This window comes from Pogoniulus pusillus, chromosome 24, assembly GCF_015220805.1.
Source record: "Pogoniulus pusillus isolate bPogPus1 chromosome 24, bPogPus1.pri, whole genome shotgun sequence".
In the NCBI taxonomy this organism is placed as follows: Eukaryota; Metazoa; Chordata; class Aves; order Piciformes; family Lybiidae; genus Pogoniulus; species Pogoniulus pusillus.
The window spans coordinates 4,336,870-4,357,704 of record NC_087287.1 but is presented as its reverse complement, the minus strand read 5'-3'; the positions used below and the strand labels follow the sequence as shown (position 1 = coordinate 4,357,704).

At 54.2% G+C, this 20,835-nt stretch overlaps 1 protein-coding gene across 1 annotated transcript in view; it reads right to left on the bottom strand.

The window, feature by feature from the left end:
* Positions 1–17,731, bottom strand: part of PNPLA2 (patatin like phospholipase domain containing 2) — a 29,795-nt gene extending 12,064 nt beyond the window's left edge. The window contains exon 1 of the mRNA XM_064163124.1: positions 17,399–17,731. Within this exon, the coding sequence (XP_064019194.1) occupies positions 17,399–17,585 (187 nt within the window). The 5' untranslated portion in view covers positions 17,586–17,731. The remainder of the gene's footprint in view (positions 1–17,398) is intronic.
* Positions 17,732–20,835: the final 3,104 nt, after the last annotated feature.

The following is a 20,835-nucleotide window of genomic DNA, read 5'->3' as shown; positions in this document are numbered from 1 at the left end:
GACTGTTTGGGTTAAAATGGGAGCTGGAAGCCTTTGAAGAAAAACAAACCCAAGCCTCAACAATGCCAGGAACAGCCTGTCCCAGCCTTTGAGCTGCCTGCCCTGACACCATTTCACAGCCAAGAGGGCAAATAAGAATTACTGCTAATTAGGGAGTTCTTTGCATACTTTCTGGCTGCTTGCTGCTGGGTTATTGACAGAATCACAGAACTGTTTGGGTTGGAAAAGCTCTGAGAGATCATCCAGCCCAACCCCACCATGGCCATCAAACCTATGCACACACCTTGCTGAACACCTCCAGCCATGGGCACTCCACCACCTCCCTGCGCAGCCTGTGCCAAGCCCTCACCACTCTGCCACCAAAGGCATTTCTCCTCCTCTCCACCCTAACCCTCCCCTGGCACAATTTCAGGTCATTTCTCCTCCTTCTCTCATCTGAGTCTGGGGAGAAGAGAACAACTCCCACCTCTGCATCCATGGCTACACCCAGGAGCTTCTGAGGAGTTTCAGGGCCCCTGTGCCTGTGCTGGACTTGCTCCAAAGCTGAGAGCAGCAGCACTGTGTGGAAGGGATGGGCACAGGCTGCTCTGCAGCACCATCAGCTTTCCTGGAAACAAAGCTGGCTGAGGGGTCAGCCAAAAGAGGCAGGGTTACATATGGAGATCCATGACAGATGAGAAGCCCTCTTGGAAATACATCTGGGAGAAAGAAGAGGTGACAGTGGTTCAATCCTCTTACTACCAGAAGTGCTCTTCCAGGAAAACCAGCTCAGATTTGGCTCACAGCCTGCTAGAGGGAGCAGCTGAATAAGATGGGCAAGAGATGAGTCCCTGCAAGGGTCAGCCACATTATTACAAGGACTAACCCAGTACCAGTTCCAGGCCACGGAAAGGTTTCTCATGGGTTTGGATGGATCTGGTGATTCAGGACACATAGGTGATGTAAGAAAGCTAAATTAAGTTCCTCTTCCCTTACTGAGGCAGAGACAACCACTAATGGCTGGAAAAGATTCCCTCTCCCTTGCATCAACCAATTATCATAGAATCAAGCAGGCTGGAAGGGAGCTCCAAGCTCAGCCAGCCCAACCTAGCACCCAGCCCTGCCCAACCAACCAGACCATGGCACTAAGTGCCCCAGCCAGGCTTGGCTTCAACACCTGCCACAGCCACTCCACCACCTCCCTGGGCAGCCCATTCCAATGCCAATCACTCTCTCTGACAACAACTTCTTCCTGACATCCAGCCCAGACCTGCCCTGGCACAGCTTGAGACTGTGTCCCCTTCTGCTGCTGGCTGCCTGGCAGCAGAGCCCAACCCCACCTGGCTACAGCCTCCCTTCGGGGAGCTGCAGGCAGCAATGAGCTCTGCCCTGAGCCTCCTCTGCTGCAGGCTGCACACCCCCAGCTCCCTCAGCCAACTAACCCAACCCTTGTCCCTGCACACATTTACTAAGCCAATGTTCCTCTACAAATGACATTCATCTGTGGAACATTCTATCTGCATCAGAAGAGCCCTGGCCCCTTCTCCCCTGCCCCCACCAGTGTCTGTTGTTCCACAGGAGGCTCTGCAGGGCCAGCAGCCTTATCTCAGTTTCAGCAGTGATGACGCAAAGGAGCATCAGTGAGCTGTGTCCTGAAAGCCCCTGCTGTGTGCTTCCTCCCCGAGGAGGGGAAGCCACCTGCTCTGCCCCTGCTGCCACAGGGCATCAGAGCTGGTGAGGGACCTGGAGCACAGCCCTGTGAGCACAGGCTGAGGAAGCTGGGGGTGTGCAGCCTGCAGAGGAGAAGGCTCCAGGGGCACCTGAGAGCTGCTGCCAGAGCCTGAAGGGATCCTGCAGGAAGGCTGCAGAGAGACTTCTGCTGAGGCTGTCTGGAGCCAGGCCAAGGGGCAATGGTTTGGAGCTGAGGCAGAGCAGGGTTAGAGTGGAGCCGAGGCAGAAGTTGTTGAGTGTGAGGGTGGTGAGAGTCTGGCACTGGCTGCCCAGGGAGGCTGTGGCTGCCTCCTTGGAGAGTCAAAGCCAAGATGGTCAATGCCTTCAGCAATCTGGGCTAGTGGAAGATGTACCTGCCTAAGGCTGGGGGGTTGGAGTAGATGATCTCTGAGGTCCCTCCCAACCCGAGCTGCTCTATGATGGTGACTTCAGCTGTTGCTGTACCTCATCCATGGAAGAGCTACAAGCCAGGCTCTAAGGACGAGCACAGGTTCTTCCTGAGCACAACCCCCCAGGCTGCTCCAGCTCAGCACCTGCCTCTTCTGCTTCTGCAAGCCCTCAGAGCAAGCACATGCACAGGCTTTTCCTGCCCAGACTCTCCCAGGAGATGAGAGAGTCCTAACTGTAACAGTCCCTGGCCTCAAAACAGCTGCAAACAAGAGGCACTGAACCAAAGCCTGACAAGCTGAGCTCTAGCAAATAATTAACAGAGAACTTCACTGCTGCTTCCACACAGCAGCTCGGAGAGTGACTGTTCCTTCACTCCAGACATAGGGACTCAAGGGCAAGTCCAATTCCTGTGGGCAACAAGCACAGCTTGTGAAAGCTCCCACTGCTTGGCAGGACCTCTGCTCCTCTTCCCACACTCACATTGTGGTTTCCACTCATTGTCCCAAGAGAGCAAGAAGCTGAGGTAAGCTGAATCAAGGCCAACGTGTCCTGAATAGGAGCTTGACCCCAGATGCTCCCCAACTGCCTCAGTGAGATTGCATGGATGCCAAAGGGGGGGCCAACGACAGACTGATACCAACAGGAGACAAAGAGAGAGCCATGCCTATGAGCTGGGGTTGTGTAGCCTGCAGAAGAGGAGGCTCAGGGCAGAGCTCATTGCTGTCTGCAGCTGCCTGCAGGGAGGCTGTAGCCAGGTGGGGTTGGGCTCTGCTGCCAGGCAGCCAGCAGCAGAAGGGGACACAGCCTCAAGCTGTGCCAGGGCAGGTCTAGGCTGGATGTGAGGAGGAAGTTCCTGGCAGAGAGAGTGATTGGCATTGGAATGGGCTGCCCAGGGAGGTGGTGGAGTGGCTGTGGCAGGTGTTGAAGCCAAGCCTGGCTGGGGCACTTAGTGCCATGGTCTGGTTGGTTGGGCAGGGCTGGGTGCTAGGTTGTGCTGGCTGAGCTTGGAGCTCTCTTCCAACCTGCTCGGTTCTATGATTGTTCCCTTCCAACCCACATCAGTCTCTCTTTCCGTGATGCTTAAACATCTGTTGCTGGGGGGTGGCAGCAAGCAGCAGAGCCTTCAAGGCACCAAATCTTCCTGAGAGGCAATAACATTGAGAAACTCCACGTCCCAGGACAAGCTGTTCTGCTGGGACTTCCCTAATTCCTGCAGCTCTGAGGTGTTTGTTTTTATGTGCTTTAAGGGGGGTTGTTCAATCCTTCTCTCCTACATTCCTGCTGTCAGATAAGACTGGGAGCTGACCTGGCTCCCAGTAACAGTCACAGGAAGGAAGCTTTGCTTTATTTTTTGATGATATACAGGTAGGAAATGACTCTTCCCCCTCACCACATCCCCTCTCATCCTGAAGACAGCCCCAATGCTTTCCTGACTGTTTCCTGTGGCAGAAACCCTTCTATCAGGGGCTTCCTGCAGGGACTGGAGATAAGGAGGGAATTCTTGATAGTGAGGGTGGGGAAACACTGGCACAGGTTGCCCAGGGAGGCTGTGGATGTCCCCTCCCTGGAGGTGCTCAAGACCAGGCTGGATGAAGCCTTGAGCAACCTGATCTAGTGGGAAGTGTCCCTGCCCATGGCAGGGGGTTCATAGAATCACAGAAGCAGTCAGGCTTGGAAGGGACCACAAGGATCACCTAGTTCAAACCCCCCTGCCAGGGATTACCAATCCTTACCAGGGTTGATAACTGGATGAGCTTTAAGGACCCTTCCATCCCAAACCACTCTATGAGTCTTTCTCCCACTGTGCTCCTGAGTGAGGGTTACATATCCCACCAGAGCAACTCAGGGAAACACTGAAGGGGTTGGAAGGGACCTCACAAATCATCCAGTTCCAACCCCCTGTCATAGGCAGGGACACTTCCCACCAGCCCAGCTTGCTCAAGGCCTCATCCAGCCTGACTCTGAACACCTCCAGGGAGGTTGTGGATCACAGAATGTGATCATAGATCACAACCTCCCTGGGAAACCTGTGCCTGTGTCTCCCCACCCTCAAGCATTTCTTCTTCATCTCCAGTCTCAGTCTCCCCTCCTCAAGCTTCATTCCACCTCATCCTATCACTGCAAGCCCTTGTAAAAAGTCCCTCTCCAGCTTCCCTATAGCTCCCTTCAGGTGCTATAGGGGAAAAAAAAAGGGATTCCCAGGGAATCCTGATCTGCCTGTGAAAGCAACACCCCCTCTGACCACACAGGTGGAAACACCAAGAGGAAGAGACAGCTGTTAAAGCAGGACCAGCTCCTGCACCTAGAGGCAGATGCTGAAGGAAGGGCTCAGCCCACAACCCTTTCAAGGCTCAGCTTCTCAGCCTTGCAAAATCCAGGCATAAACAGTGCCTGGAGGCAGCCCACGGTAGGAAGGCTGAGGACATCCAGATCACCTGCAGCTGCTTCACAGCCAAGAGCCTCCATCTGAACAGGTTTGTCCCCAAGATCATTTTCCTATTTCAAGTAAAACTGAGGCAAGAAAGCAAAAAGGCAAAGTCAAACCCAAAGGAAGTGGTTTCCCCTCTGAGCCAAGAGGGACAGCTACTGGTGTGCCCTGCAGCTAACAGATGAGCTATTGCCACATCCTGCATGTGGGGAGCAGATGGGCTGTTTGGAGGCTGCCCCAGTTTTTGCCTCTTGCACAGAGCAGCTCACCCATAGTGGCTGCCAACTCTCTCTGCCTGTCACAGAATGGTTTAGGTTGGAAGGGACCTCAAAGCTCAGCCAGTTCCAACCCTCTGCTATAGGCAGGGACACCTCTCACTAGAACAGGCCTCATCCAGACTGGTCCTGAACACCTCCAGGGAGGTTGTGGAGCACAGAATCACCCAGTGTGACCAAAGATCACATTGGGTGATTCTGTGCTCCACAACCTCCCTGGGCAACCTGTGCCAATGTCTCACCACCCTCACTGCAAACAACTTCTTCCTGACATCCAGTTTCAATCTCCCCTCTGCCAGTTCAAGCCCATTCTCCTCATCCTGTCACCACAAGACCTTGTCAATAGTCCCTCCCCAGCCTTCCTCTAGCCTTCTTCAGATCCTGCAAGGCCACTCCAAGGTCTCCTCAAAGCCTTCTCTTCTCCAGGCTGCAGAGCCCCAAGTCTCATAGCCTGTCCTCACAGGAGAGGTGCTGCAGCCCTCTCAGCATCTTCATGGCCTCCTCTGTCCCTTCACTGCTCTCTACAGCCTCATCAAAGCACAGGTGCCCAATTCATGCCCTTTCTCACCCTCAGGCAGGTTGCTCTGCTTTGGAGAGAGAGAGTAAAGCTTTAGAAGGGACACAAGAGCTGTCAGGCTTGGTTACACCTCTGAGGAAACCTTTGCACACCAAAGCCTCCCCAGGCCACTGATGTTCAGCAAGCCCAGGCCCACTCTTGCAACACAAATGGGACAGCAGCCACAGCTACTACTTGCCAAAGAATACAGGAGGCACATGGGCTAGGGCAGGCAGCCAGGACCACCTCTGTCCCCACCACAACAGCAATCAATTCCCACTGGCCTCATCTTTCACCACTGCACTGCCCTAATAGGAGGCTTAAAGCTGCTTTGCTGCTGCTTGCATGAAAAAGAAGTGGTGTAACAGCACGTGAGGATAAATTGCTCAGGACCACAGGTAAGCCACATCTTATCTGCATCCACCAGAGGTGGGTACCTCTGGCAGTGCCACAGGGTCACTGAGATCCCATGGGGCAAGAAGAAAAGGGGATTCATCTGCTGATGCTGAGGGAACTGGAGGACAGCTCTGAACCGGCCAGGCTGGAGGTGCTGCCAGAGCACAAAGGCAGCCCCAGGCTCGTGTCACACAATCACAGCATGGCAGGGGCTGGAAGGGACCTCCAAAGCTCCTCCACTCCAACCCCCTGCAGAGCAGGAGCACCTAGAGCAGATCACACAGGAACACAGCCAGGCAGGTGTTGAGTATCTGCAGAGAGGGAGACTCCACAACCCCCCTGGGCAGCCTGTGCCAGGCTTCTGGCACCCTCACAGGGAAAAAATTCCTCCTCATGTTTCCATGCAGCTTCCTATGCCTCAGCTTCCACCATTGCCCCTTGTGCTGGCACAGGGCATCCCCCAGCAGAGCCTGGCTCTCCTGGAACTCACCTTCACATATTGATAAAGGTTGATGAAGTCACCTCTCCAAGCCAAAGAGCCCCAGCTCCCTCAGGCTCTCTGCATAAGAGAGAGGTTCCATTCCCTGCAGCATCTTTGGACTCTCTCAAGCAGTTCTATGTCCCTCTTGAACTGGGGAGCCCAGAACTGGATACAGTACGCCAGATGCAGCCTCACCAGGGCAAAGAAGAGAGGCAGGAGAACCTCTCTGGACCTACTGCTAGCCACAACCCTTTCAATACACTCCAGAATGGCACAGCTCAGATCTCTGCTGAGCCACAGCAACACTCAGCGAGCAGAAGTGAACAGCAAACCACACTGGAGTAACACAACATTTCCTTCTCTGCACTGCACAGGTGCAGAAGTGGAAGCACATCAAACTCCTGCTTTATTCTGAGTGAAAAACTCTGCCACAAAGCCTGCAGTGGTTGCTCTGCTGAGCAGGAACTGGTGCAGAAGGCTGAAGCCTCACCCACACGCAGCATGTTCCACACCCCATCCCCAAGCTCCTGTCTCAGGGCTGGTTTGCAGATGAGCACCACACACCCAGAGACAGGGCACAGTGGAGGCACCAATACAGGCCAGAAGCTTTGGGAAAAAGAGAGAGAGCAGTGCTACAGGCCAGCAGGCATCTTTGCCAGGCAGCCTGCTCCCACACTGATCACAGAATCACAGACACAGCCAGGCTGGCAAAGCCCCTCAGGATCACCAAGCCCAACCATTAACCTTGCTCTACAGGATTCACCTTAAACCATCTCCCCAAGCACCACACCCAAACCACCCTTAAACACAGCCAGGGTTGGTGACTCCACCACCTCCCTGAGCAGCTCATTCCAGTCCCTGACCACTCTCTCCATGAAAAACTTCTTCCTAATGTCCAATCTAAGCCTCCCCAGTCTCACCTTGAGGCCATTCCCCCTTGTTTTGTCTCCAGTTACCTGTGAGAAGAGACCAGCTCCAGCCTCTCCACAACATCCCTTCAGGTAGCTGTAGGCAGCCATAAGGTCTGCCCTCAGGGTCCTCTTTTTCACACTAACCATCCCCAGCCCCCTCAGTCACACCTCATAAGATTTATTCTCCAGGCTTAGTGGAGTAAGCAGTCATCATTTGTGTCCCCAGAGCCTGGAGAAGCAGCTGCCACACCAGCATCCCTTCGGCTCTACCACATACTGCCCACTACCCTCGGCTGCCTCATCAAGGGCACAGCAAGGCCCACAGGCAGCTTTTGGTGGCTTTTACTCCTGCTAGAGTGACAGCAGGTTGGACTGGACGATCTTGGAGGTCTCTTCCAAGCTGATAGATTCTATGCCTCTAGATGCTCTCTTGCCTGCTTGCAGCGGTTTTGTATCCAGCAGAGATGTCAGCAGCTCTGTCATGCAGAAAAGGGTACTCAGCTCTGTCCTCCCTCCCTGTAGACCTATGTGTCTGCTGGAGCCCTGGCATGGAATGAAAAAGCTCTGCCCTGGCCCTCAGCCTGCATCGTGCCCAGCTCCCTCGTGCTCTCAGGGCCGGCCAAACCCTCCAGCCCATGCCAAGCACCTCCCCACCCAGCTAGAGGACACTGCTTGCTATGCCCTCTTTGCCCTTCCACCTCACAGAGGAATGTTCAGTGTCACTTTACACCCCCGGGCTCCTCTCCACCAGCCGTGGTGTGAACAGAGCCTGCTACCAGCAAGGAAACAAGAGAGAGAAGCTTCATCCCAAAGCAGTCCTCAGCTTTAGAAGGGCTCCCACTTTGATGACAAAGCTGATTTGGGAAGGATCTTCAGGCAGACTGCATTCCCTGGGAGCTGTGACACAGGAGTCTCTCTTTTTTCCACGGACATCAGCAGCAGCCTCCCCAACCACAGCTCCAGGGCATCAAGATGGTTCAGGTCCTGGGAACAGCCATGTGAGCAGGACAGGAGTTGCTCACAGAACCTTGCAAGACAACAACCTCTGCTCGACTCCTCCTGCAAGGCTGAGCAATGCACCAGGAAAGCACCGAGGCAGAAGTAGCAATGTCCACCTGCAGCTCACATGCACAGAATGAACTCTTCTGCGTGCAGAAGCAGACTTGGCAGTGCTGAGCTAATGGTTGGACTTGATGATCTCAAAGGTCCTTTCCAACCCAAAGGATTCTGAGGTTCTAAGTATAGTTAGCAGCTGAATGGTTAGTTTGGTCCCATAAAGAAGTCTTCATCAATCCCATCTGCATCACAATGGCACTTTAGGTACCTCAGTGTAAATCCAGTGCTGACAAGCACACAGGGCTCATGACCTAACCATGGCAGCCTGCCTCCATCATCACAGAATGGGTTGCAAAGGACCTTAAAGATCATCCACTTCCAACCCCCTGCTATGGACAGGAACACCTTCACTAGAGCAGCTTGCTCAAGGTCCTTGAACACTTCCAGAGAGGTAAAAACACCTTTAAGATCATCAAGCCTAACCATTAATTAACTCTTCCAAGCCTGGTGCTAAACCATGAGCCACTGGAAGAGCTTTCTTGCCAAGTCCAGCCCTGAATCAGCAGCATTCACTGAAGCCAGCAAGAGCAGCTCTTAATTAAGACATGCAAAGGGCTCCCTGATTCATTTATACCCACACACTCCACCTCCTCTCCTTCAAGATGCTAAATTAGGAAATCCACAGGAGTGGCAGCTCAGGGATACTGCCAGAGCCTCCAACACCCCAAATGAGACTCATTCCTTTCAATCCCAAGCCAGAAGGCTTCCCAAACCAGGCCTATCCAAACAAACTCTGGTGGAGGAAGAGGGAGAGAAAGGTTCACTCAGAAGAAATCCTCCAGGCACCTCATAGCCAAGAGCCTGGGAAAGAGCTGCAGCAGATGCTGATTTTAGAGGTCTTGCCAGACAAAAGCCACCAACACAGATTTGCCCTTTGCTTGTGTGCTGGTTTGTGGCTAATTGGAATATCTGAATGAGAGAAATCAGCTCATGGGCTGTGAAAAGAAAATAACTGCGATGTCTGCATCACAGGTCCCTCTGCAGGTCCCTCCTACCCTCCAACAGCTCCACACCTGGAATTCTGCTCATCCATCCTGACCCTGTAAGTTTGTGCCACGCTGTAAATACAGCTTCATTCCTCAACTTCCAGCTAGCTGAGTCAGTCAGGTGAACTCATGGGGGAGGGCAGGAAACTCCCAAACTACCCCAACCTGTACCAGAAAGCATCAGTTATGGTGCCAAGTACTGGCAAATGCCAGAGGGCAGTGCAAACCCCTGGTCCTGCCAGCTCCCACACCTGCCATGCCCCAAGTACCAAGGCCAAAGTGCATGCCACCCGCCCAGACTCGTCACCGCCGGGATCCCTCGGAGCACATCTGGCTCCAACCTCTCACCTGAGCAAAGTCCCTTCCTCCAGAACAACAAGGGCAGGTCTCCCAGACACACAGTACCACAGAGCAGCACAGCCCCAGGGGCAGGGGACAGGCACAAGCAGCTCTTGTATCACGAGGGCCAAGCTCTCTCCTCCCTCCCTTCCCACAGCCATTGCAGCTGACCAACCTCCAGCACCTTGGCTGCACTCCCAGGCTCCTCAGTTCCCTCCTTTCTTCGTGCTTCTTGGAGGGGATGTTCTACTGCTCCAGACCACATCATTTGAGAACACCTTTTGCCCTTTTCCAAGGACACAGATTTATTTAGGGCCTCCTTCAAGGAACCATAGAATTGTTTTGGTTGCAAGAAATCTTTAAGATCATCAAGTCCAACTTTCAACCCAACCCCACCACAGCCATGAAACCATGTCCCAAAGCACCATGACCACAGCTTTCCTGAACACCTCTGGGGATGGGGACTCCATCACCTCCCTGGGTAGCCAATGCCAATCCCTGACTGTTCTTGCAGCACAGAAATGTTTCCTGCTATCTGCTTTTCACCAGCTCTTGCTGTCTCTGGTGCCTTACACCTGCTTGAGAAGGAAAAGAGCCCAAGGCTAATGCACATGGATGGACTCTATCAGTTTCCAGATTCCCGAAGGCACATCCTGATCTCCACCTCAAGCCCCACAGAGAAGTATTAGAGATGGGCAATGGGAGTGCAAGGGATTCAATAGGAGAGTGGTGGCCAGTTTGGACCTCATCCAGGAGCAGAGTTTGCCTCATGGAGAGCAAGGTGGGTGTAAGTCACCTGCCTGTACTCAGGGAGGAGATTTAGCCTTGGAAATAGGAGACTTGTCCATTCCCAGCTCCAGAAAGAAGGAATGCTGGCCAAATCACCATTTCTTGCATGGTTCTCTTGAAGCACAAAGAGCTGGAAATCCTTTCCAGACAGGCTGGTGAACAGTTTACCCTTGCCTCATGGAAGGCACAGAGGGAAACATGGAGGCCAGAGAGAGGAGGGGTCAGCATCAGAGTCCAGCCACTCCTGGCCCTCTGACAGAAAGACAGACAGACACCATACACCTGGACACATAGGCAGAGCAGCAGGAACTTGGAGCTGGAAAACAGAGCAAGGAATCTGAGGGAGGGCAATTGCCCACAGATGCTATGCACAGAAGGTGCCTGTCCCCACACTGAGTGTGCTGGGGCTGCTGAGCTCAGCAGCTTTTTCCCCAGCAAGGTCCTTTGCAGGAGACACAAATGCTTGTCTCCTGTGGTGAGGTCTCAGCAGAGCAGAGGGGCAGAATCCCTCCCCTTTGGGAAGAATCTCTCCCCTTTGACAGCTGCCTCCTGGGCTGACAACCATTGTGAACTCATGTTGAGTTTTCCCATCAACTGACATCTCCAAGTCCTTCTCTCCCAGACTGTTCTTGAGCCACAGCTCACCCAGCCTGGAATTGTGCTTGGGATTGCCCCAACCCAGGTGCAGGACCTTGCACTTGGCCTTGCTGAACTTCATGAGGTTGTCTTTAGCCCACCTTTCAAGCCTGTCCAAGTCCCTCTGAATGCCCCCTCCCTGAAAGCATTCAAGGTAAGGCTGGATGAGGCCTTGAGCAACCTGGTCTAGTGGAAGTATCCCTGCCCATGGCAGGGGAGTTGGAACCTTTTAAGGTCCCTTCCAACCTAAACCATCCTATGAATCTTTGAACCACACAGACTGTGGAGCTTTCCTCCCTGTGCCTGAGGAGAGCTACAGATCTCCTCACAGAGCCAAGAAGGACAGCATCAGATCCACTTCCCCTGGGATAAGCCTCCTTTGGCCAGCATAAACTGATACTGCTCTGAGAACTCCACAGAAACTAAGCTGATTTATTTCCCTCTCTGAATCTGGGATTTGGTTTTAGACCACGCACAGAGAAACAACCTCTGAGACTCAACCTTCAGCCTTTGCCTGCACAAACTTCTGAAGCACAGCATCTGAGATGCTTCCATCCTTCATTATCTCCACTCCAGAAAAGAGCAGGTTGGTTTATGGGGGGCTTTTTTCTTTCTTGCCCCTCCTGCAGTTCAGCAGGTTGAGCATGGTGAGAGCTAACAAGAGCACCTGAATGTCAAGGGTCAAGCCTGAGAAAGTCCCAACTAAGAAGCTGGTTTAAAGCCCTCTCCCTTCTGCATTTTCAGTGCTAGAAGCATCCCCTCAACTCACTGTGTTATTTTCTGCTGCCATTGTCACACTTGAGGACAAGAGCTAACTCCCACAGCTGGAGGCTGGCAGCCACCATTGCCTCTCACAGCAGTGCCCACCTCTCCTCCCCAGAAAAGCAGCAATTCAGCAGTTCCACTCCCCTCACCCCCCTCAATGGGAGCTCTTTAGGACACCATTCCCTTGCCAGACAAAGGAGATGCTGTTGATCAGCTGTGAGTCACCAGCCTGGGCCCTTCTCATCAGCTTTTCAGTGATGACAGGTTCCCATCACATCATCCCATCCAGGCTGCTGTGTTTCCAAAGCCAGCACACCAAATCCCTGGCAGCTGACTGGAGTGAGGTGACGAAAGACCTTAGTCAACAATCTAGCCCCTGTGCTGTATTAAAAGGGGGAAGCATCTGTCACTGGCTGCATTTTAGCATCACCTGTGACCTAAAAAAGGATAGAATGGTCATGTCATGTCCAGTTCTACTCATCCAGGCTCAGGGGCTTGTTCAGATAAGTGAGCATCCTCAGAGCCTGGAGATCAGGAGAAGCTGCAAGACTGGAGTACACCTAAGGAGGAGGCTGCAGAGCCAGCACAAAAAGACTCTGAATGATCAGAGGCCTGGAAGCTCTCTGTCATGTGAAGAAAGGCTGAGAGCTGAGTTTGTGCAGCTTGGAGAAGAGAAGGCTCAGGGCAGACTTTATCACCACGGAGCAGGGCATGAAGGGTGGTAGCTACCAGGAGGGTGGAGACTCCTTTGTGACAAGAAGTCCCATAGAAAAGAGAAGGGGAGGTGTGGGCAAGTTACTGCTGGGGAGATTCCCATTGGGCTCCAGAAGAAAATGTTTGCCATGAGCACAGCTGGACACTGGAATCAGCTCCCAAGGGCAGCAGTGCAGTGCTCTGCACTGGGCAGGTTGAAGGCTCAGCTTGGCAGGCTGCTGGGTAGCTCAGTGCAAGTGCAGCATCACCCAGACAGGTTGGAGCAGATGACCCTTGGTTTCTCTTCCAAGGTGGCATTGTGTGAGTCTGTGCTTCCCAGCTGTGCTGGACTCTCAAGAGAAGACACAGGCCTGATAGAAAGCCAAGGCCTCAGGACAAGAAGTGATTCATGCTCCAACACTGCAGCCTGCACAGTCAGCTTGTAAATATGCAAGACTCCATCCACCTTGCCAAGCAGGCAGGTCACTGAGTGACAGGAGAAGGGCTAATGGCTTCAACCTGGAAGATGCTCAATTTAAACTGGACATTAGGAAGACATTTTTCCCCATGAGGGTGGTGAGACACTGGAACAGGTTGCCCAGAGAAGCTGTAGAGGCTTCAAGCCTGGAAGCATTCAAAGGAAACTTGGATGGGGCCTTGGGCAGCCCGGTCTAGCAGAAGGTGTCCTGCCTGTGGCAGGGGGTTTGGAACTGGATGATCTTTAAAGTCCTTTCCAACCCAAAACATTCTATGATCCTAGGAGAAAAAACCCAGCAGTGCTTTTTAAAGCCAGTGAACAGAAAAGCTGGAGAGAGCACTTCAGAGATGGGACAATACCACTGCTGTAGCCCTGGACAATAAATCCAATATCCCCACAATTTACTGGGTGAAGTCATTTTAAATGAGGTTAGATCAGACCTAGATGAGGTCATATCAGACCATAAGTACCTTCCAGCATGTCATTTACCTCTCTCCTATGAGGAGAGACTGAGGGAGCTGGTGCTGTGCAGTCTGGAGAAGTGAATGCTCCCAGGTGACCTTATTGTGGCCTTTCAGTATGTGAAGGGGGCTACAAGAAAGCTGGGGAAGGACTTTTTAGACTGTCAGGTAGGGATAGGAGAAATATAACAAAGCTGAACATGGGTAGATTCAGACTGGATATTAGGAAGAAGATCTCCAGCATGAGGGTGGTGAGAGCCTGGGAGGGGTTGCCCAGGGAGGTGGTGGAAGCCTCATCCCTGAAGGTGTTTAAGGCCAGGCTGAATGAGGCTCTGGCCAGCCTGATCTAGTGTGAGGTGTCCCTGCCCATGGCAGGGGGGTTGCAACTGGCTGATCCTTGTGGTGCCTTCCAACCCTGACTGATTCTGTGATTTAGACGTAAGGTCCTCTGCCTGCCCAATGTTGTTTCATTTGATGTTCTCAAACAGGCATCTGAAGTCCAGAGAGAGCTCTCAGACCATTTGGTCAGGGCTTTCAGCCCAGTGTTAGCCCACAGCAAAGCTTTACTGCCATGCACAAATGGTCTTTCTGCTCCTCATTCAGGAAGAAGACCTTAATTCCAGGGCAAGCTGAACACATGTAAAGGCCAGAAGGAAAAAGCCAGAAAAGAAACCACTAAGTGGGATCTCACACTCTAGAATCCAGGAAGATTTCTGGTCTCAAAGGATTAGAACCAAGAAAAAATAACCCCAAAGGAAGAAGTTTTTTCCAGTCCTCCCCAGGAAGTATTTATCTTCACCCAGTAGAGTCTCACTAAATTCAGAGCCAAGGATCAATGCATGAAGGTACCAACCTCATCTACACCCTGCCAAACAAGCAAGGGTTCTGCCAAAGTCCCTTCTGCTCATCATCCAGCAAGATCCTATCTAGCTTTCCAATCCAATGGACTGCCAGAAGTGTCAAAGCCCACAGGCTGCTCTTCTCCTTGCTATCAGGCCATAGGATGAGAGGAAATAGCCCAAAACTGTGCCAGGAGAGGGTTAGGTTGGAGAGGAGAAAAAAGTTTCTTTGCTGCAAGAGCGGTCAGGGCTTGGCACAGGCTGCCCAGGGAGGTGGTGGAGTGCCCATGCCTGGAGGTGTTCAAGAATGGCGTGGCCATGGCAGCTGGGGCCATGGTGGGGTTGGGTTGATGTTGAGCTGAATGATTTTAGAGGCCTTTTCCAACCCAAACCAATTCTATGAGCCTATTACACCTGCTCCCAGGCAGAAACCAACTGCACAGCAGGCACTGAGCTTCCTTGGACAGCAGATACTGTCTCTCCTCCAGGCCAGGCTGCAGCTGTACCTTCTGCCCTGTCCCCTTCTATCCTATGATCTCATCTCAACCCCTGGACCTCTGCCTGGAATCTGCACCGTCAGGAGGCTTTATGACAGGGACAAAGTGCAGCAATAACCTGTCTCAACCAAACATCCCAGCTGCTTTTACTTTCACAAGCCAGCTTGGTAGCCTCAGGGCTGCTTTCTGCCCACCACACACACAGGCAGAGCCAAAACAAAACCACCCCAGGGAAGTCAGACTGAGGACACAAGCCTTGACTGGCTCTAAACAGCATGGTTTGGCCTCTTTCAGGAGGGAGGTGAATGCTGCCTAGAGAGTGGTCTCTAACCCAGTCCTCTTTATCATGCCTCCCCTTTTACCCCTCAACAGGGAGCAGGGAAACTTAGCCTAGTCCTGATTCACAGAAAGCTCCCTGCCAGGCTGGGCAACTCCCCGAGGGCAATGCCTGGCACTCTGTGGATGCTCCAGACATATAAATAGCTGTGATAATAGACTTGTTCAGCACTGCAATGACACCTGAGCAAGGCAGAGGACTTGGGCACTACTGTCACGCTGTCTCACCTCCGTGCCACACCTAGACCATGGTGTGGTTGACTGCATAGGGCTGGGGGATAGGTTGGACTGGATGATCTTGGAGGTCTCTTCCCACCTGGTTGATTCTATGATTCTTCAAGTGACACAGGGACCACTCTAGGAACTAACTGGGAAGCCACCTCCTCGTGGTTTAGCACCAGACCTGGAGTTAGATCACAGCTGGAATCAATGATCTTAGAGGGCTTTTCCAACCAAAGCCAACTCTGTGATTCTCTAAGAGCAAGTGAAGCAACCAAACCCCTGGCAGCTATCAGCAAAGCACCCCTGCAGCAGAGGGGATTAGAGGAAGCTTTTTCTCTTGCCCATGCTGAAAGTCAGCACCACAGCATGACAACAGCCTGGGGCTGAATAGCTGGCAGGAGCTTCTCATGAAAGCCCAGGAGCCAGGGTTACACTTCAGTGGGCATTTCTGACAACCAAACACCAAGGAGGGGGAAACCTCAAACCTAACTGCCCAGAAAAAGCTAACTCCTGCTGCATGAGGGCTACGTGCCATGACTCTAACCCACCCCCAAAGAACAGGGAGTGCCACAAAAAGACACCCATGATCAAGGTGAGAGGAGCTCAAACAGTAAATAGCTCTAGGCCATAGGAGAGGCTTTTCATTCTCTGAGACTACATCCACCTGATTCTCTTCCAGCACATTCACCTCCCAAGTTCAGCAAGCACAGGAAAGGATCTTTCCAGCACAGATTCTAACAGGTGTTTGCTGATTCCCTCTCCCAACGACTCCTCCTATGCAAAGCAACTTCAAAACAGATGAAGAACAAAACCAGGAGGCACCACAGACCATTCTCATCACAGGATCATGTTGGTCGGAAAAGATCCTTTAGATCCTCAATTTCCTACTATTATTCAGCTACCAAGCCTGCTGCTAGCTCCCCAGATGTGCCCTAAGCTGGGACAGACTGCACTGCAAACCCTCATCAGAGACAACTCTTGGAGGTCTCTTCTGGAGATGTGCTTTTGTACATCAGCACCCTATAGCCCCTGCAATAAGCCCTCTGCCTGACACAAAGGGGCTGAGAATAAAGAGCTCCCCACTCGTGGGTGCTCAGCGGTGCCGTCCCACTCCAACCTGTGCACAACACCACACTGCTCGATGCCTTCATACCTCCCATTCACAGCCACCAACACAGCAAGAGGTCACAGAATCAGTTATAGGGGTCGGAAGGGACCTCCAGTCCAACCTTCCCTGCCAAAGCAAGATCACCAAGGGCAGCTCACCCAGGGATGCATCCAGGTGGGTTCTGAAAGTCTCCAGAGAAGGAGACTCCACAACCTCTCTGGGCAGCCTGCTCCACGGCTCCAGCATCCTCACACCAAAGAAGTTTCTCCTCCTCATGTTGAGGCAGAGCTGCCCGGGTTCCAGCTTACACCCATTATCCCTTGTGCTGTTATAGGCCACCACCCAAAAGCACCTGGCAGCTTCCTCTTGACACCCACCCCTCAGACCCTGAGCAGGTTCCCGCTCAGCCTTCTCCTCTCAGGACTAACCAGCCGCAGGGCTCTCAGCCTTTCTTCACAGCAGAGACGTTCCGGTCCCCTCATCACCCTCACAGCTCTCCAGTAGATCCTCTTCTCCCCACCAGACCTCCGCTCAAGTGAGCCGAAACCCCTGGAACTGAGCTCCCTCCTCCCAAGCCCATGCTCCCATGGTGGGGCAGCAAAACCAGGGCCCCTCTATCGACCTGCCTTTGGGGCTCCCTCCGTGAGCACCTGGCTCCGTGGGCAGCACCCACCCCCCACCCTGCGGGGCCAGGCGCCCGTTGTGGCCCCCTTACAGGGCTGAGGCACCTCCGAGGGCCCTCGGACCTCAGCTTCAGGAACGGAGGCAGCCGCGGGAACGGGGCTGGGGTGGAAGTGGGGAGGAGGCGCAGGGGTTTAGAGGGTGAACACTGAGATGAAGCCCTTAAAAACAAAGCACCGGCCGCGGACAAGCAGAAAGGGAAAGGCGGAGCACTACTTCCAGCCTCCCAGCGCTGCTGCTGCTGCAAGGAAACCATAGGCGAAGGGGGAGGAAGCGGCGGCCCCGGCCGCCCGCCCCGCGCTTACCGAGGCAGGCGCCGCTGACGAGGGCGGTGGCGGTGAGCGCCCCGGCTGAGGCCCCGTACACCTTCTTGGCGTTGGCGACGAGGAAAGGGGCATGCTCCTGCAGGCAGCTGGCTACTCCGACGTGGTAGACCCCTAAGAAACCGCAGCCGGCGAAGGAGATATTCCAGGGGGAATCCAGCGGGAACATGGCCTCCGCGCCCCGCGGAAGGCGGGGAGAGGGGCGGGAAGGAGAGAGGCGAGCCGCGGAGCTCCTCGCACAGCACAGCACCGCGGGAGGGCGGGCAGCACGACAGCAGCCCCGGAGCTCTGCCGCTGGAGGACGGCAAACTTTGCCGCTGGCTCGTCAGGCGCCGCCGCCGAGCTTTTATGAAGTAGCCCAGCCCTCGGGCCCGCCCCCGGCTGGCGGAGGCGCCGGGCCCCGGCGCGGGGGCATCGCCGCCGTCCCTCCCCTCGGCCCCTTTGCGGGCCCCGGCGTTGGGCGGGCAGAGCCCAGCTCCTCCTTCCAACCCTTCCTCCGGTGACCCCTCCTCTCTGTCAGCCGTGTTCCCGCGGGCGCTGTGGCAATGCTAGCGGCTGCCGTTCCGGGGCAGAGGCCAAACCGGCACCCTCACAGCACCCCGGACCTTGCGCCGTAGCGGGGCGGGGGGGGGGGGCGTCAGTGCCCCTCACGGAACGTGCTGGCTCTCGGTGGCCTTTGCTCCAGGTGCCTGCAGTTCCCTCAGAGTACAATGGGCTTGGCTGGGACGCAGACAACGTCTTCAAGCCGTGGCACACAACCCTTTGCTTTGCAGGCTATGGGCGAGAAACAGGAGAGGAGGGAAAAAGCTGAGGGGCACAAGGCCCAGCACGGCGCCAGAGCGGAGAGGGGCACAAGGCTCAGCATGGCATCAGAGCGGAGAGGGGCACAAGGCTCAGCACGGCGCCAGAGCGGAGAGGGGCACAAGGCTCAGCACGGCGCCAGAGCGGAGAGGGGCACAAGGCTCAGCACGGCACCAAGAGCAGAGAGGGGCACAAGGCTCAGCACGGCGCCAGGGCGGAGAGGGGCACAAGGCTCAGCATGGCACCAAGAGCAGAGAGGGGCACAAGGCTCAGCATGGCACCAAGAGCAGAGAGGGGCACAAGGCTCAGCACGGCACCAAGAGCAGAGAGGGGCACAAGGCTCAGCACGGCGCCAGAGCGGAGAAGGGCACAAGGCTCAGCATGGCACCAAGAGCAGAGAGGGGCACAAGGCTCAGCATGGCACCAAGAGCAGAGAGGGGCACAAGGCTCAGCATGGCACCAAGAGCAGAGAGGGGCACAAGGCTCAGCACGGCACCAGGGCGGAGAGGGGCACAAGGCTCAGCATGGCACCAAGAGCAGAGAGGGGCACAAGGCTCAGCACGGCGCCAGGGCGGAGAGGGGGACAAGGCTCAGCACGGCGCCAGGGCGGAGAGGGGGACAAGGCTCAGCACGGCGCCAGGGCGGAGAGTGGGGCAACCTCTGTCACTTCACAGGATCGTAGGATGTCAGGGGTTGGGAGAGACCCAAAGAGATCATCGAGTCCAACGCCCCTGCCAGAGCGGGGCCGTACAGTGTAGCTCAGGGCACACAGGAGCGCATGCAGACAGGCCTGGAAAGGCTCCAGAGGAGCCTCAGGGCTTTCTCTGCCCCCAAGCCCGCCACGACACACACAGCTGCTCACGTCGCTAGCTTCCTCACAGCAGTTTTCTCTGGGTGCCTCGAAGCTCACCAGAACCTTTGCCTTCGGTGAGGGCAGAGGCCATTGTCAGCAGTGCTGCCGCACGAACCCTTCGCAGGCAAAGCCCGCGGCACATCGGCTTACCGCAGGGCAGTGCTGGCTGAGAGAGACCAACGCTCTTAGGAGGCCAAAAGTGATTGCAGAACCCGGGAAGGTTCCCTTTGTCTCAAACGATCCACGGCAGTGGATGGAAGCTTGCCGGGACATCAAAAGGCTCAGCACAGCAGGGGAAGCAGCTGCTCGGCTCAGAGCAAGGAAGGGAGATCAGCAGGAGGGAGGTTTGGAGGGTTACAAACCAAGCGTGAGTAGTTTGTTTGATAGATTCACCGAGGGGCAAGAGCACTTTCCAGCAAAGTTTAAGGGAACAAACCCAACCAACCTGGCAAACAAAACCACAGCCTCAGGCTGCGCCAGGGGAGATTTAGGCTGGAGGTGAGGACAAAGTTCTTCACTGAGAGAGTCATTGGACACTGGAATGGGCTGCCTGGGGAGGTGGTGGAGTCGCCGTCCCTGGGGCACTTCAAGGCAGGACTGGACGTGGCACTTGGTGCCATGGTCTGGCCTTGAGCTCTGTGGTAAAGGGTTGGACTTGATGATCTGTGAGGTCTCTTCCAACCCTGATGATACTGCGATACTGTGATACTTAATTCACCTTGGCATGAATTTGTGTTAATTATCTTATAACTGGTCAGAAATGTCTCCTTTGGGATGCTGTTATGCCTTGCCCTAGCAAGTGTCAAAGTAATCAGTCGAGCCTCTATCCCTACAGGAATGTCACAGTTATCTTAAGGAGATCACCCAGGTGGGCCCTCTCCTTTTCACTCCAAACGTCCTTTCAAAGGACACAAGGGAGGCTGGAGAAGGACCATCCAGGCTGTAAGAACAACCTCAGCTTACTGCCTCACAGCTGACAGCAGCAAACTCCCTTTTATAGAGGCCATCTTTGAGCTTAAGCTAGGCCCCATGCTCCAGCCTTTACCAACAGGCTTCATTAATCAGTCACACTTTCCTCCCACCAAAGAGGCAAGAGCCTTATCTTGACTCCAGATCCAACGCTGGAGCCTACCACCTCACCTAGCTGCTAGTTACTCCCCTTGATCCATATTAGCTCCATCCTGGAGCATTTCAAGAACTAACTCCACTTACTTCAAGCCTTCTGTGTGTGCAGAGGCAAGAGCCTTATCTTTCCTCCAGAACCTACCCTGGAGCCCACCACCTCACCTAGCTGCTGGGTACACCCTTTGATTTGCATTAGCTCCATCCTGGAGCACTTCAAGAGCTGATTCCACTTATCTCAAGCCTTCTGTGTATGCAGAGGCAAGAGCCTTATCTTTCCTCTGGAGCCCACCACCTCACCTAGCTGCCAGGTACTCCCCTTAACCCATATTAGCTCCATCCTGGAGCACTTCAAGAGCTGATTCCACTTATCTCAAGCCCTCTGTGTATGAAGGGGCAAGAACCTTATCTCTCCTCTGGAGCCCACCACCTCACCTAGCTGCCAGGTACTTCCCTTAACCCATATTAGCTCCATCCTGGAGCACTTCAAGAGCTAACTCCACTTATCTCAAGACTTCTGTGTATGGAGAGGCAAGAGCTTTATCTTTCCTCTAGATCCTACTCAGGAGCCCATCACCTCACCTAGCTGCCACGTACCCCCCTTGACCCATATTAGCTCCATCCTAGAGCATTTCAAGAGCTA